Source organism: Olea europaea, unplaced genomic scaffold, assembly GCF_002742605.1.
Source record: "Olea europaea var. sylvestris unplaced genomic scaffold, O_europaea_v1 scaffold156, whole genome shotgun sequence".
Lineage (NCBI taxonomy): Eukaryota > Viridiplantae > Streptophyta > Magnoliopsida > Lamiales > Oleaceae > Olea > Olea europaea.
In genome coordinates, this window is record NW_019233203.1 from 133,506 (window position 1) to 149,521 (window position 16,016).

At 44.7% G+C, this 16,016-nt stretch overlaps 1 protein-coding gene across 1 annotated transcript; it reads right to left on the bottom strand.

Moving 5' to 3' along the window:
* Positions 1 to 445: 445 nt before the first annotated feature.
* Positions 446 to 2,437, bottom strand: LOC111376744 (L10-interacting MYB domain-containing protein-like). The gene is made up of 5 exons (XM_022999721.1): positions 2,057 to 2,437; positions 1,358 to 1,589; positions 998 to 1,243; positions 734 to 759; positions 446 to 610 (listed from the first exon to the last, which is right to left on the bottom strand). Exons 1-5 carry the CDS (start codon positions 2,435 to 2,437, stop codon positions 446 to 448), a joined length of 1,050 nt encoding a protein of 349 aa, XP_022855489.1.
* Positions 2,438 to 16,016: the final 13,579 nt, after the last annotated feature.

Consider the following 16,016-nt stretch of genomic DNA (forward strand, 5'->3'; position numbering starts at 1 on the left):
CGGTAGCACAACTTTCACATGTGTACCGTCATTGACCCCGATGTAATCTTAAAAGAGTGGATGCTTGTTCGGGTCTGGCCTATGCGGCTCGATGCCATCATTGTAATTCGGAACGGGTCATATCACACGTTAAGAGAGCACAACGACGGCACGTAGCACCTCTTTGAAGAACCGGCATATGGTATGCAATGATTGATTGACGATTGTTATCACCTGTCGATATCTCTTCCCATATGCAAGTATGCACAAGAAGATACCAACTTTCTCATAGATATCCATCTGCTGGCTACTAGTTAAACTATATTCGTTTGGCAGGGTATGTGCAAAGTGTCGCAGCATCGTTGGGTACATTCGAAATTCTTGATGGCACATCTGTTCATTCCCGCTCATAGCCTCCATCATGAATATGTGGCCATTTCTTGCGAACGAGAATCTTCGAACACGATTACGCTATGTGTGATAATACTTCCACGCATCGGTCCCGACGACGACGCAGAAGGTGATCCACGCTACCACGTCGTCTGCAAGACATTCTAAGAACTCCTCCCCGGGCTCTTCCTCTGCGTCGAAGATCAAAAGTAGCACAATCGAAGTTCAGATCTTCCATGGCCTAACACAAGTAGTAACACTTCCTCCTACACGCTTCTTCACCAACGGAGAACCCTGTTTATATAGAGGAAAGAAGTGTACGAAAAGATATGTGTAGCCATTGATTGACTGGAGAGAATCTTACAGCATTGGTAGGTACAGCAAGATTCCCTACAATAGATGCACAAACTCTCCACTAAAATCTACTAGTGAACATGTCCTACTCAAATGTACTAGTAAGCAACACGTGGTTAATACTAACAAAACAACAATAAAACATATACATAAGCGACCAAGCTTTGTAGAAAAAAGGGGTCAATTTATAGGAAAAAACATATGTTCTGGGGGGGGACACTACACTATTACATAGGTACGTAATGCACGGAAAGGTCCTAGTGGAGCGATTTGCCACGCTCATTGAACTGCCACTTAATCCATTCAAAATTTTCATCTGCATCTTTCATGACAACGAGCATATCTCGGTAGTGCTTCTGCGCCAGAAGAGTGCAAGTGTAGAAGTACAAAGGTGTATGACGTTGGAGCCGTCCCCTCGCAAGTAGCTCCTCCACACAATCAGCCCTAGCATTGCTTGTTAGATTGATAATGCTATTGATCTTCACCGCCACTTTCTCGGTTGCACTTGTTGCTTGATCCACTAAGAACGACAGGTCACGAGCTGAAATTTTTTTGTTCTTTCCCTTTCGCTCCTTCGTGGACGACTGTCATTTTTCATCGATTCTAGCGTTGGAAGTGTTCATGCTTGCTGTACCTGTTCTAATGTCTCCCTCATCGCTAAAACTACTACTCTCTCCGTCGATGGGAATTGCATCCAAGTGGTCCTCCGCCGCACCATCCTCAAACAAATTGAACCCTGTCCTGCATAACTTCATAGGTGTCATCGCGTACTTGTCATCGTTGTAGCTTTCTCCGAATAGCTGATGGTAGCGAATGTAAATCTTGCTCACATCTTTATCTTTGAAATCCTTGAAGTCTTTGTTCTCCTGTAACCATGGGTGGACAACATAATGCAGTGAGATTGTTAATCTAGCAGTGTGGTCGTCGTATAAATTTGAACGTGGAAGATATGCATCCAATACAAAATGTAAGACCTTAGCTTCAAAGTGGTCATGTGTGTATGGTTATTTTCAACATGGGCATGCAGCTTAGCAAGTTAATATGGAAAGCACACAAAACAACTCATGTCGCCTTCTAATCGGGTAGACTGTAATCAACGAATGTTCACAACACACAAATACAAAGCATGTTGGTCAAAGCAAGTGCACACAATATATTCGTTCCGAAGACATGTTCGCAGCATAGAAAACAACATCAAGAAATAATGTGTAATGTGTGGGAAGAAATCTCCAAATGTGAAAATAACGACATAACAACTGTAAATAGATTTCACTACTTTGTGTCGTAAAATTGAAGGTAAAACATGCTGCCTAGGGACAAGCCAGAGGCTTACCCAAAATTTTATTGCCCACCATTCCTCTGATACTACAACCCCCCTCGTCACTACAACTCGCCTCGTCGATGGATCATATTCTATCCCGATGGACATAAAGTCGAAAAGACGCTTCCACTCGCGACGCATCGCATCCCAATGGTTGCGAAGCTGTTGTTTGGTCCAGTTGTGGCCGGAAGATGAATTGAATAACGCAATGATGCGCTCCCAGCCATGCTTCATGAAACACCTTCCATGCCGATGGCCTTCGACAATGGCGGGTTTGCAAGCTGCAATGAATGTCATTCTCTCGGTCGGCTTCCATCTCCCATTTCTCTTCAACCCTGCCTTGATAGCGGGTTCAGGTGCAATGAAGGATCTCGATTGAGGGTCGTAGCCCATCTACAAGAAGCAAGAATGAGGTGGTAAAAAGAGGAAAACGTGAAAGTCGAACCAAAAGAAGACAAATTAAAAAGTTACCTAACTAGAATATGGATCCATGGGGAATTTAGCCTTGAAATAGAAACGGCAATGGCGTTGGCATGGGATTAGCACCTGTAACCCCCTAGCGAAATGGGCGAGAATTGGGGACGGTGTGGTGTGATTTCGAACTTGACCGATTGCAATAGTGCTGGTGGAGGATATAGCGCAAGCCAAATCTGCCGTTATTTGTCGCACCCACGGTGTAGAGAAGATGGTGTGCTACAGAATGACGGTCGTCGGACTTTAAAGCTCTAAAAGGCAAGAGAATGGCCGGAGTGTTTTTCCTCTTTCAAGTAGCTGGGGCCGAAACATATCTCTCTTTATTTGAAAATTGTCTTTATTCTGAGACACAACAGAAGAGTAAATGGGAAAAGTGAAGAGCTATTTGTCATAGAAGTACAATAAAGTAGTAGGTTGGTTGTCAGTAGGTTATTGGAGCCAATGGTCAATTTTCTTATTAAAATGAGGCAATAAGTATGGCACAAACAGGCCATAGATTGGTTTTGTTGACCACTCTTGGGAGAAGTTAACATTTAATATATGAATTAATATTTGTACTTTTCAAATAGGTAACATAATTATAATTATTATAAGACCGATTTTGTTTGTGATGGAATTTGCAATTGTTATTGAGGTATTTTGGTCTAAAATTTATCAAAATGGACATGGAACAAATTTTGGACATTTTTGTAAATGATCATGTAAAAGTAGCTAGTTATTGCAATTTCCTCTAAAAGAAATCAATGTATTAGCCTAATATAAAGTAATTTTGTTGTCCCCCTTGTCTCAACCCTTAAAATGGTATCATACGCAGTTTGCATTGTTGTAGGAATGTCAACGACTCAAGCTGAAACTCTCAGCTCGGGCTCAACTAGGGTAAAATGTCCGAGCATTTTTTCGGACCCGAGCCGGGCCAAGTTTTTGTTTGACCAAAAAAATTAGACTCAACCCGAGTTTTCGGGTTGGGCCGAGCCTAGCAGGCTCACTTTATTTTTTGCTTTTTTTTAATATAATAATAAATAGGTAGCAAGTTGCTGCTTTTAATTATTTTTTTAAGTCGCGAGCTTGGCTTGTGGGCCACTCAGGCCAGCCGGGCTTGGCCTAGCAATCCAAACTAGGGCTCGACGCGACCCTCGAGCCTGGCCAGCTCGACCTTTTACCAGCTCGAGCCATGGGCGATTCGAAACGACGAGCCTGATTATCATCCCTACATTGCTGCAGCCAGATCTAACATTATCTCTGTAATATTTAATTATGATAAACAAATAAATCAACAACAAATAAAGAACAGATTTTACAGTTGGCCAAACCCAGGTTAAGATAAAAATTGAACATCTAAACCAATAATTCATTCAACCAAATGTATAAATGCTTAATTGAAATCATATGGAAAATAAGAGAAACAAGAAAAGCAATCAGGATACTTACTCAACATGATTTCGATCCTTTATTTCCTATTCCCCTCATACCGAAAGGGATTCTTCAGATTTCATTATCCGCACTGCCATTTTCAGTTATGGGTTTTCTTGTTGTTTGAGTTGTACCTTTTCTAGAGTTGTAAAGTTGAGCTATAGTAAGGGTCGATGGCAGCGAGGTGGTTCAAGTGCTGTGGTGGAGGTATCTAGGGTTAGATTGAGCAGACTTCATTTCCTTTTCTTTTATAATACTTACTGTTGACCTCGAAAATTGGACCCTCCACGTGGCCAACTGATAGTCGCTCCACGTATTCATCTATGCGCACAATCAACGCACGGTCAGATGCACACGGTCGGAACCAGCGGGGGTGGTGGCGGTCGTATACACTCCGACGGTCAAGTTAGGCTTAGGTCATCGGAACAGTACCAAGGTTGTGCAAAATAGTTGGGAGGAGAATATATATATTTTCTTGCTATGGAGTGCTAAGTAATAAGAGTTTCATTACCTCTGTCTCTTGCCAAGCCTTGGATATTTATAGGTGAGGAGAACCGTTGGATGTAGGACACGTGTATACATATGATGGTATGAGGCGTCTGCTCATAGGCGTCAATCAGCCGCGTCTATAGAGTGGGCGGGTAATTACTTCTCTCGAATTGAGTTGACATAAAGTTGATACGTCACATCAACTAGTCTTATGGAGACATGAAATCTCTTTGAACCTTAGGGGCAGAAAAGATCTCATTCTGCAATTGGCGGTGGATTCTCTGACAGAAGTCCCCCGAGTGCATTTCGCCTTAGATTCAAGGACGAGGGCGCTCAATCCGTCCCGCAGAATTGCCTATGCCTCTTACTGTGATAGTAGATCGTCACTAGTGGTGAAGTCACTTCGTAACCACTTTAGATGAGTGTTCCACACCTTGCATGATGTGGTGATGGACTTTCTGAAGTGGTTCAGATAGGGGCGTAACAGTGGTCCCCCAAATCTAGGTATGAATATTTATAGCATAGGTGGACTTGTCTTCCCGATCGGGTATGTATGCCTCGGGATGGGGACCGTGATTTGTGAGAACTTCAGGGTCGGTCTTCTATGTTCACCGAAGCGTTGATCCTAGGCAGATGCGCTAAAGCTTCGCTACTGCGTGAAGGAAAAATTTATGTGAGATCGAGGTGCTGCCCAATTGAACGATGCATAGGGAGACGGTCAACGCAGCGACTGAGGTGATGACCCACAGGGGACTTCGCGTCAGGTGCGTCCAAACTTTGTAAAGCTGAGTGAGGAGCTCATCTACACCGGTGTGCTAACCCACAGGGGACGATACGTTGGGAGTTGGCTAAAACTTTGTAAAGCTTAGGAGAGAACGTAGCGATCGAGGCAATGACCCACAGGGGACTCCGCGTTAGGTGCGTCTAAGCTTTGTAAAGTTGAGTGAGGAGCTCATCTGACACTGGTGTGCTGACCCACAGGGGACGACGTGTTGGGAGATGACTAAAACTTTGTAAAGCTTAGGAGGGAACGCAGCGACCGAGGCGATGACCCACAGGGGACTCCGCATCATGTATGTCTAAGCTTTGTAAAGTTGAGTGAGGAGCTCAATCCGAGGCGGGCGGTTCTGACGTTAAATGATTTGACAGCTGTTGCATATTTCCAAGGTGATAGTTGGGTACAGCGCTCATTCCCCTAAAAGGCTGCTACGGCTACTTATTTTTTACGGCTGGTGGTGACTGAGGCGACGCGTTTTATGCTAGCGTGAGGGTTACAGCAAAATCTTAGGCATAGATCAAATCTGGCATTTCATTTCAACGACCTAGATTGATGATGCGACGGATGACCTACATTTATTGCATTTGAATTCAACGATGGAGATTAGTTGGAACGCTCTATAAAAGGCGGACTTGAACGTTTTGGAGCTTTTTCACTCTTGCGAAAACAAAAAATCTCATTTGCTCTCAAACTCTCTGTGATTTCTGACTTTTTCTAGCATTTCTGGCAAGAAATTCGAATTTTAGGTGACCACACACCGCTTTTTGACCATTTTCGGCTAGGGAACACTTAAACTCATAAGTTTCAGTAAATATTTGAGACATTTCCTTTTTGAAAATGGCTTCTGAGGGTAGTGGTAGTTCGTGGAGGGGGCTCGAGTTAGTGTGGATGGACGAGCCCATTGTGGCGACCTCCTCCAAAGTAGCCGAAGTGATACTTGGGGTGAGAACATTTGGAGGAGGCCGGATAGCCCAGTAGATACCTTTGTGCATTGGGAGGTGTAGGATTATCCCTCCAAGCTAAAGGGGGCCAACTTAGAGAGACTTAGGACCGAATATAGGATCCCAGATAGTATAGACCTGATCCTACCCAAACCTGACGAGAGGGCCTGCTACCCTAGGCCAGGGTACGCGGTGATAAGCGAGGCGATCCTTAGGGCCGGCCTTAGACTTCCAATTCACCCTTTTTTCCGAATGGTGCTTGTCTTACGGCTCAGCACCGACCTAACTGAACCTGAACTCCTGAAGCCAAATGGTGGGCTCTTGGATGTTATGGAAAGAGGCGTCATTTTGGGTGGAGATGCCCTTCTCTGTTTTTTAGACCCTCCATATTCCCAAAGTAACAGCCGGGGGGATAAGACCAGGGGCTAGTATTACCTGACCTCTTAGGGTTCCCACACTCCTTTCGTGCTCGATCTGCCGAGCTCCATCAAGGAGTGGAAGAACTTGTGGTGCTGGGCTGTCGGGAGATGGGACACGATGGAAGGGGACCCCCTGGCACCTCTTACGGTCCTCACGAAGTACTCATCACTTAGTAAGTATTGTAGCTGTGTTTCTTGTTTATTTCTCTTCGGTTCGGATCATAACTAACATTTGTGTTCATTTTTTGAAGGCACTCTTCCTCGATGCGGGTTGTCCTCTGACGACTTCGACATCGTCTGCGTCATATATGAGCTACCTCCGAAAAAGAGGTCGTACCACCGGCTAATTAGAAAGAACATTCATTTTGTGATGCACGACTTGATGGCCTCACAAGGTAATATCTCGAAGCAAATACCTTTCAATATTTTTGAGTCGTTTACACTTGCACTAATTTACTTGTTTCTTGCAGATAACTTTAATAAGAAGATGCCTCTACTTCAAGACCATACAAAAGATGATGGTCAAAGCGAGGACCTTGAAGACGTCCTCCTCTGCTTATAAGAAGAAGATGGAGGACTTGGTGGATGCCAGCAAGAGGCTCCAGCCTCTGACGGAAGAGGAGGTGCCTGACGATCCTGAGGCCAATCTGCTTTGAAAGGGTAAAAACCCTGTTGCCCCTTCGAAGCGACCAACGGTGGTGAGGCCACCTCCCGTTTTGAGGCAAACTACAATTCCTACTGGGGTGGCTATTCCGGAGAAAATGCCTGCACCATCAGAGGCTTCTCCTGCTCCGGCCACACTGCCAGTTGCTGCTGTGCCTCTTGCCCAGGTGCTGGAGCAGCCCAAGAGGAAAAGAGCCCGTCCCTCAAAAGAGGTGGACTTCTTGGACACGAACTCCAAGGAGCCAGTAAAAGAGGTACTGGAGGCTCTTCTCTCAAAAACGGCTGCTGTGGCGGTGGTCTACAATAAGTATTGGACCGAAGAATGGAGGGACCACACCGCCTCTTGCACTACCGAGGACTTAGTGGCGGCCATTAGTGCCTGTGTGGCTCAGGCTCTGAGCACCAGTATCTAGCTCAAAGGCTTGGTGAAAGACCTCAACGCCAAGAGGGAGAACCTCCTCAAGTGCCTCGAGGAGGCGATGCAATATGGGGATGCGGTGAGGGAGGCCCGGGCTAAGGTCGTGGAGGAAGAGAAAGGAAGAAGGGAGGTTGAGGCCCAGCTGGCGGCTGCCAAAGAAGATATAGAGCGGCTGAAGAAGGAGCTCTATGAGGTGGAGTGCCAGGTGGCTGCTATGACCCGAAGAGTGGATTATGCCAATGAGCACCACCGGCTCGCCACGGAGGCTCTGGAGGCCTCCAATAGCGGAAAAGTGGAGCTGAGGCAGAGGGTGGAGGCCCAATCTGAGGAAGTCGCCTCCTTAAAGGAGGAACTGAAGTCGACAGGGGAAGTGGTTGTTCAAAACTTAATTGACCACTACGAAGAGCAGCCCTCGTACGACGACTTTGCAAACTTTTGGGCCTCCTGGAGTGCCCAAGGCTTATTGGGTCGGCTGAAAGAGGTCCATTCCACTCTGGACATCTCATCTTTAGAGGTAGAGTTCGGGGGACCTACTGGAGGCTGGCCTGACAGGCTTTACAAGGATGCTCCAGAGGCCCCCAGGTGGGTGAGGCAGAGGCTGGCGTGGAAGGCCCACCTGTAGAATAGGACTAATCTTGTAATGGCTTCGACCTCTTTTGTAACTTAATTTCAAGTGAATGAAATGAGATTTTTGCTAAGTATTGTTGCTTCTGTTTTCTTATCGTGTTGATTTGTTTACACATATATGAATGACAAGCACTTAAGATTAAGCACCTCTTAACAATAATCAGAAGATTGGATCACTTAAGTAAACATCAAACACCTCTTAACAATAACCAGTTAATGTCAGAAGATCGGATCACTTATGTAAACATATTGAAGGACTGAGGTAACAATTTACTAACCGATGTGACAAAGAACTGAAGTATCATTACTTAGAGAAGTACATTACCCTTTACTAAGGCATTTTCAGCACTCAGTAAGCTAGGGAAATTACAAACGAGATCGGATCAGGACATTCATTTATTAGGTAACATTGAGGTCGGATCGGAACAAAAACTCATCACTGATAGTACTTCCTCAAGTATTTGATATTCCACTGATGAGGTAGTGCTTTCCCTGCCATGTCTTCAATTTCGAAAGTACTAGGTTGGGATTCCCCGCGGATGCGGTTAGGACCCTCCTAGTTCAGTCCTAACACTCCTGACCCGATTGGCTTTGATGATTGGAAAACCCTTCTGAGGACAAGGTCCCCCAGGCGGAGAGTTCGGTTTCTGACCTTGGAGTTATAATAGCGGGTCATCTTTCTATGATAATTTGCCAAATTCACCTGGGAGGTATCCCTCCTTTCTTCAAGGAGGTGGAGTTCGTTTACTCGGGCCTCTTCGTTACTGATCTCGTTGAAGTGTATTCGACGGTGCGATGGGACCCCGATCGGGCTCGTGGCCTCGGCTTTGTAGGTCATTGAGAATGGTTTTGCCCTTGTTGCAGTTCGGCTTGTGGTTCTGATGGCCCAGAGGACGTGGGGAAGCTCATTGACCCAAGCCCCCTTTGAGGTGTCAAGCTTCATTTTCAGGTTATGCTTGATAGTTTTATTTACTGCCTCAACTTCTCCATTTGCTTGCGGGTGATGAGGCATTGAGAAATCCTTTTTTATCCCCAGTTCGTCACACAATTCTCGCATTTTCCTGATGTCGAACTGTCTCCCATTTTCAGACACTAAGGAGTGGGGAATGCTGAACCTGCAAATGATATTCTTCCAGATGAATTTCGTAGTATGCGCCTCGGTGATCTTGGCAAGAGGTTCGGCCTTGACCCACTTGGTGAAGTAATCAATGGCGACAATGGCGAAAGTCGCGCTTCCTCTTCCTTTTGGAAGTGGACCATTGAAGTTGATTCCCCACTTGGTGAATGGGCAGGGGCTGGTCACTATGGAGAGACTCTGAGAACGCTACCTTTGAATATTTGAGAAGCTCTGGCACTTGTCACATTTCTGGACAAATTGGCAAGCATTCCTTTTCAGGGTTGGCCGGAAGTAGCCTTGACGGAGAACCTTGTGTGCCAGAGCCGTTCCTCCAGAGTGATTTTCGCAGATTCCCTCAAGGATTTCCCTAAGTATATATGTGGTCTCTTCGTCTCCCACACATCAGAGAAGTGGTGAGATGAAGCCTCTTTTGTAGAGCATATCCTCTTGTAGGACGAAGTACGTAGCCCTTTGCCTCGCTTTTAGAAGCAGGTAGTGTTTGATCTTTTAGATAAGCGATGATAGTCTACATCTATAATGGGATGCTTTCTATCCATAGTAACTCTGGAAATGGAGGGTTTCATTAAGTGTTCAATAGGGATGACCTTTAGTAGCTTAGAATCCTTGCTGCTGGCCAATTTTGAAAGGGCGTCTATGATAAGTGTGTTTTTGCACACTTATTTAGGCCACAAACATGACTTAATTACGAATAAAATGATTGAGTTGTGACTTAATTTCGTTACATTTGTGAATTGTAGGTAACACCGATGAACATTGCAAAATACATGAGAAAAGACGCGAAAAAGGACTCAAATGACACAAAGTGAAAGTTCAAGGACCAAGGTGCAATTACCCAAAAGTTGACCCAATGAACAAATCAAGAAATTGAGTTTTTCAAATACAAATTGATTATATTTTGGGATGATGGAATGTGAAGAGTGAAGAAAAGATGCAAAGAAGTGGAAGATTCAAGTAGAGGGACCAATTTGCAGGAAATAAAAGTTGAATTCTACCATGTGGTCGCATGGTAGAACTCTCGTGCGGCCGCACGAATGGATGCAGGGAATTCAAGTGGAAATACGGAATGACCATACGGCCGCACGGATTAAAACCATGCGGTCGTATGGTACGTTTCCGGTTTTTTTTCCTTATACGATTGAAACTCCTTTGATAACCTAATTTCCACGCGATATAAAAATCAAAAACATTCCAGAGATGACCAGAACGCAATTGGAGGCCGAAAAACACTTCTTGGAGAGGATTTGAGCGCAAGAACAAGGATTGGCACGAAGAACTTCAAGATTTCTTCAAGATTTCATAACCCGGTGATGTCTTTTATTCAAAACATGATGTATTTTGTTATTTTAACCATGCTAGGCTAGATTCTTATTATGCTAAGAGATCGATGAACCATGTGATTTGAATTTTAATATCCTCGTTTTGCAATTTGATGTTAAGACACAATTTTTATTGTTTTGAATAATTTATATGCAATTAATGTTTCCGCAATTAAGGGCTCGTAATTGTGTGAATTTAAGTGATTTATTCTTGCATTCGAGAAAATTGGAATAGATTTGACATAATATAAATCATCGTAGGGTCCGATAGTGGATAGAAATATACCGCTATGCCCTACGTAAATCTTTAAGTGTTCATAAAACCGCATGCATTTTTACATATGCTCTTGTCATAGAAATATAGGCCGGTGGTATGTAGAAATATGTTTGATACATCTCGAGAGAGAGTATTGGATAGACTTAGGAATATTGATTCGTCACAATTGAAGTGTGTTGTCATATTGTGAAACTCGGGTTTAAAGTGATAATTGCATGGGAAATCGTGGCCTAGTGTATTTAATTTCTAATAATTATAACAACGTGCGTTCTCAATTTTTAGTTTTATTCTAGAGTGTTAAAATATTGTCTTAAGTTTTAATTTCAATTTACTCATTAAATTTGCATAATTAGGGTTTCTTTTTGAAATTAGAGTTTTTAATTAGGTCCATATCCACTTTGACAATCCAGTTTCGTTTAAGGCTACGTTAGATAAAATTTGAACTAATCAATTTCTGTGGGACGATATTCGAACTCATTGAATCCACTTTATTACTTGTTAACGAACCGTACACTTGCGGTAGTTTTAAATCGAAAGAAAATAATTTCGCGAACAGTTTGCATATATATTCTCTAGGCGTGGGACTTGAATCAGTTCGAACCTTTCAAACTGAGGAACTAGGTCCAGAACTAGTTTCAAGTATGCAAACATGCTGCTGTCTTTGGCCGCAAAGCTTCCATTGACCTGATTCACTATCAGCTGAGAATCGCTGCTTGCCAGTAGCTTTCTGACCTGCATTTCCTTAGTAAGTCTAAGACCTGGCAGAAGGGCCTCATATTCAGTAGTGTTGTTCGAGGCTTTGAAGCCGAACCTTACTGCACAATTGAGCTTGTGACCATTCGGGCTTTCCAAGACAATTCCTACCCCGAAGCTAGCCTCTCCTGAGAAGTTGGTCTATCCTTGGAAGTGAGAAGCTATCTTTAGGGCACGCCTTATTCAAGTTGGTGAAGTCTACGCACACCCTTCACTTTCCGCTAAGCTTTTTCACGAAGACCGAGTTGGATATCCACTTCGGGTAGATGGCTTCCCTTATGAAGCCACTGCGACTAAGCTTGCCTACTTCGTCTTTGAGCACCTCATACCTCTCCGGGTTGAGGGCACGTCTTTTCTGCCAATGAGGGGCACAGGAGGAGTTGATGTTAAGATGGTGGTAACTGATCCGTGGATCTATTCCCACCATGTCTTCATGCTTCCAAGCGAAGACATCCAAGTTCCTTTTCAAGAAGCTTATCATCTCTTCTTTTGCTTCAAGGGACAGTGCCTTCCCTATGCGTAAGACTTGACTAGGGTCCACTGGGTTGGCGGAGAAAGTTTCGAGTTCTTCCATTGGCGTTGCATCTAGTTCAGAGTCAATTATCCAGTGGTCTAACTCATCAAGAGGGTGTCCTTGTTCAGGGGCCTTTTCCATGTCGACGTCTTCTTCCTATTTGGAGGTATGCCCTTGTTCAGGGGTGTCAAGTATTTTCACGTCCATACTGGCTTCATTGGAAACTTCAGTTATGATCACGTTAACAGTTCGGGGCTCCGACTTTCGTAGAGAGTTCAAGTAACATGCCCTGGAGCCCATCTGGTCGCCTCGGACAGTAGCAATCCCATGTTCAGTTGGGAATTTCATACACAAGTAGTGGATTGATATGGCGACCCAAAGATCTTTCAAAGCGGGTCTTCCCAATACTTCATGATAGGCTGATCTGTGGTCAACCACTAAGAATTCCATGAAATGTTGGGCCACTAGGGGTGCTAAACCCATCTCGACGGGCAGAGTGATCTGCCCTCGTGGGTCGATGTTGTCTCCAGTAAATCCGAATAGTGGGTTGGTCATGTGGATCAACCCACGTTCAATTTGCATTTTGTGGAGCTGAAAAGTATGTTCACCGAACTGTCATTGTTGACGAGCATGCGTTTGAGTCCGTTTCTTGCCACTATAGCTCTCACGACCAATGCGTCACAATGGCGGTGGTGAACTCCTTGTGTATTTTCCTGGGAGAAGGTAATTGGGACCATCCTGTTGGTCTCTTGGGACTCATTGACAATGTAAGTGATCATTGGTGGGTCCTTTGCTTCCCTTGTGTAATTCCTTTGGGCGTTCCTGGTGTTACCGTCGATGTGAGGTTCCCCAATGATTGTGTCGATTTTCCTGATAATTTGGCCCTCAGAAAATGAGGCCTGATCTTTTTGTCTGGACTCTCCTCGGTCCCTTAATTCTCTTTTCCGGGGTGACTGCTCTCTTTGCCTTCTCTCTCTCATGTTTGGAGAGGCGGATCTGCAAGGATATTCATTCCTCCTGGGGGGTGTGGCTCGCTCTGATCCGAGCGTCTCTGAACTCGGTGGTGTCATGCCCATAAAGTTGGTGGAAATTGCAAAACCTTGCCCCTTCCAAGGGCCTGTTTGATCACTTCTTCTTCTTACTATCAGTTCTTTCAGATGGTCCTGCTTTGCTGGAAGCATTCTCATATGCCAATACTGGCACTGCATTTAGCGTGGCGGAAGCTAGTGCCTGTTCAGAGGTGGGAGCTATTGTGTGACCTGCTTGAGTCCATTGCTGAGTGATAAGGTGTGCTGCGGGTCCTCGACCTACCTGCATCTGAGGCGGAGGGGGTCCCTACGAGGCACTGCTTCGGTGATCAATCATATCTTCACTGACGATTTCCACTCTCATCATTTCCACCAGTTTGTCATAGGTGGCAGGATTCTTGCTGCGCATGTCCTTTCAAAGCAAAGTGTTCATGTTGAGACCTCCTTTCAGAGTTGAAAGGGCTTCATTGTCAGTGACCTGTTTGTAGTATGTGATTTCGTCTGTAAATTTGGCGAGATAGCTTTTCAGCGTCTTTCCAGGAGCCTGCCTCATGTCTTGCAGGTGTTGCACTGGGGCCTCTCCTTCTCTGCGTCAGAGGTATTAGTTCAAGAATGCCTTATTCAAATCTGGCCAACTCTTAATGCTTCGGGGAGAAAGTCTGCTATACTACACTTCAGCAGCTCCACCCAGGGTTAGGTGGAAGGCTCTACATTTCAAAGTAGGCGAGACTCCCCTGAGGCTTATCTGTGTCATGTATTTGGTGAGGTGCTCTCTGGGTCCCCCTTTCCTTCATACTTGGGGATCTTAGGGGGCATGAAGTTTGCTGGCATTGAGAAGCTTCAGATCTCCCTTGAGAAAAGGAGGTTATCATCATCATCGTCAATTTCATAAAATCGACAAGGCCCATCTGACCCTTCATCATCTTGAATATCGTGGGAAGGTGGAGGTGCTTCCTTTGGCTCCCCCAATCGACTAGGTTCCTCCTATTTCTAGGAGGAGGAGGTGCCTGCTCTTGTTCCTGGTCTCGCCGAACTGATCTTCGCACTGAGCGGACCCTATTGTTAGGGTCCTGCCCTATTCAGTCGAAGATGTTTACTGATACTTGTTCCTCATACTCTTGAGGGAAATTGTCCGTTAGCTGTGGTTCTACTGGCTGGCTCCCTTGCACATAGGATGTGGCTTCCGCGCCCACTTCTCTTTCGAGGAGGTGTTCTCTGTGCTGGCTCATATGGTCTCGGAAACGAGATGCAGGGTCTTCTTGCACTGGGTAAGATCCTTGGGGCATTTGATAGCCCTGGTGACCTCGGGCTTGCATGAGATGTTCATGCATTGCCATATTCTGAGCTGCGATGTCTCTCATGCCCGCAGCTATTTGAGCCATTCCTTCAGTGAGCATGGCTGTTCTTTCACCCCGATGATGCCAATGATGGGATCATTGGTGAGTGACATTGTTATGGAGCACGTCTTCTTTAGAGGCCTCTCTCATGGGGTTGTCGTCTTTATAGCTGGAACTCATTTTATCTTCTTTTTTAAGGGTGATGAGAACTTGGGTTATAACTCGACTTTATTCTTTTTCAAGAACGTGTCCTTTTCAGGGTAAGTCGCTAGTTTTTCGATGATTTCTCTAGTGGAGAATGCAGAACTTTGAACAGGAAGCTTCCCACAGACGGCGCCAATCTGTTGACCTCGAAAATTTGACCTTCCACGTGGCCAACCGATAGCCACTCCACGTATTCCTCCCTGCGCACAATCAATGCATGGTCAGATGCACACGATCGGAACCAGCGGGGGCGGTGGCGGCCGTATACACTCCGACGGTCAAGTTAGGCTTAGGTGATCGGAACAGTACCAAGGTTGTGCAAAGTTGTGGGGAGGAGAATATTTATATATTTGCTTGCTATGGAGTGCTAAGTAATAAGAGTTTCATTACCTCTTTCTCTTACCAAGCTTTGGGTATTTATAGGTGAGGAGAACCGTTGGATGTAGGACACGTGTATAATCTGACGGTATGAGGCATCTGCTCATAGGCGTTAATCAGCTGCGTCTATAGAGTAGGTGAGTAATTACTTCTCCCGAATTGAGTTGACATAAAGTTGATACGTCACATCAACCAGCCTCATGGAGACGTCAAATCACTTTAAACCTTGGGGCAGAAAAAATCTTGACAAAGATCTCATTCTGCAATTGGCGGCAAATCCTTTGACAGAGGTCCCTGGAATGCATTTCGCCTCGAATTCAGGGGCGATGGCGCTTCGGTCAGTCCCGCAAAATTGCCTATGCGTCGTAGTGTGATAGTAGATCGTCACTAGTGGTGAAGTCATTTCGGAACCACTTCGGATGAGTGTTCCACACCTCGCATGATGTGGTGGTTGACTTTCCGAAGTGGTTCAGATAGGGGGCATAACACTTATTTCTACTTGAAAACCTTATATTTATTATCCACATAAATAATTGTCCAGAGCTTATTTTGGTTTTGGGAGAGATTTTAGAAATTCTGCTATTGGGCCTTCTATTACTAGACTAGAAATTTCTCTTGTGAAGTATTGGACGGAATTTAACTCGAGAAATATCGTATGATATTGTTTATAACGTGACTTCCATGGCATTAAAAACTTCAAATCAATGATAAAAAAATGTAAAAATTTCAATTTCAATGTGGGGACTAAATCTGTATCATAAAACTAATTCTTGAAATGAGTATGACTCCATAAAGTTTTACCATTCAT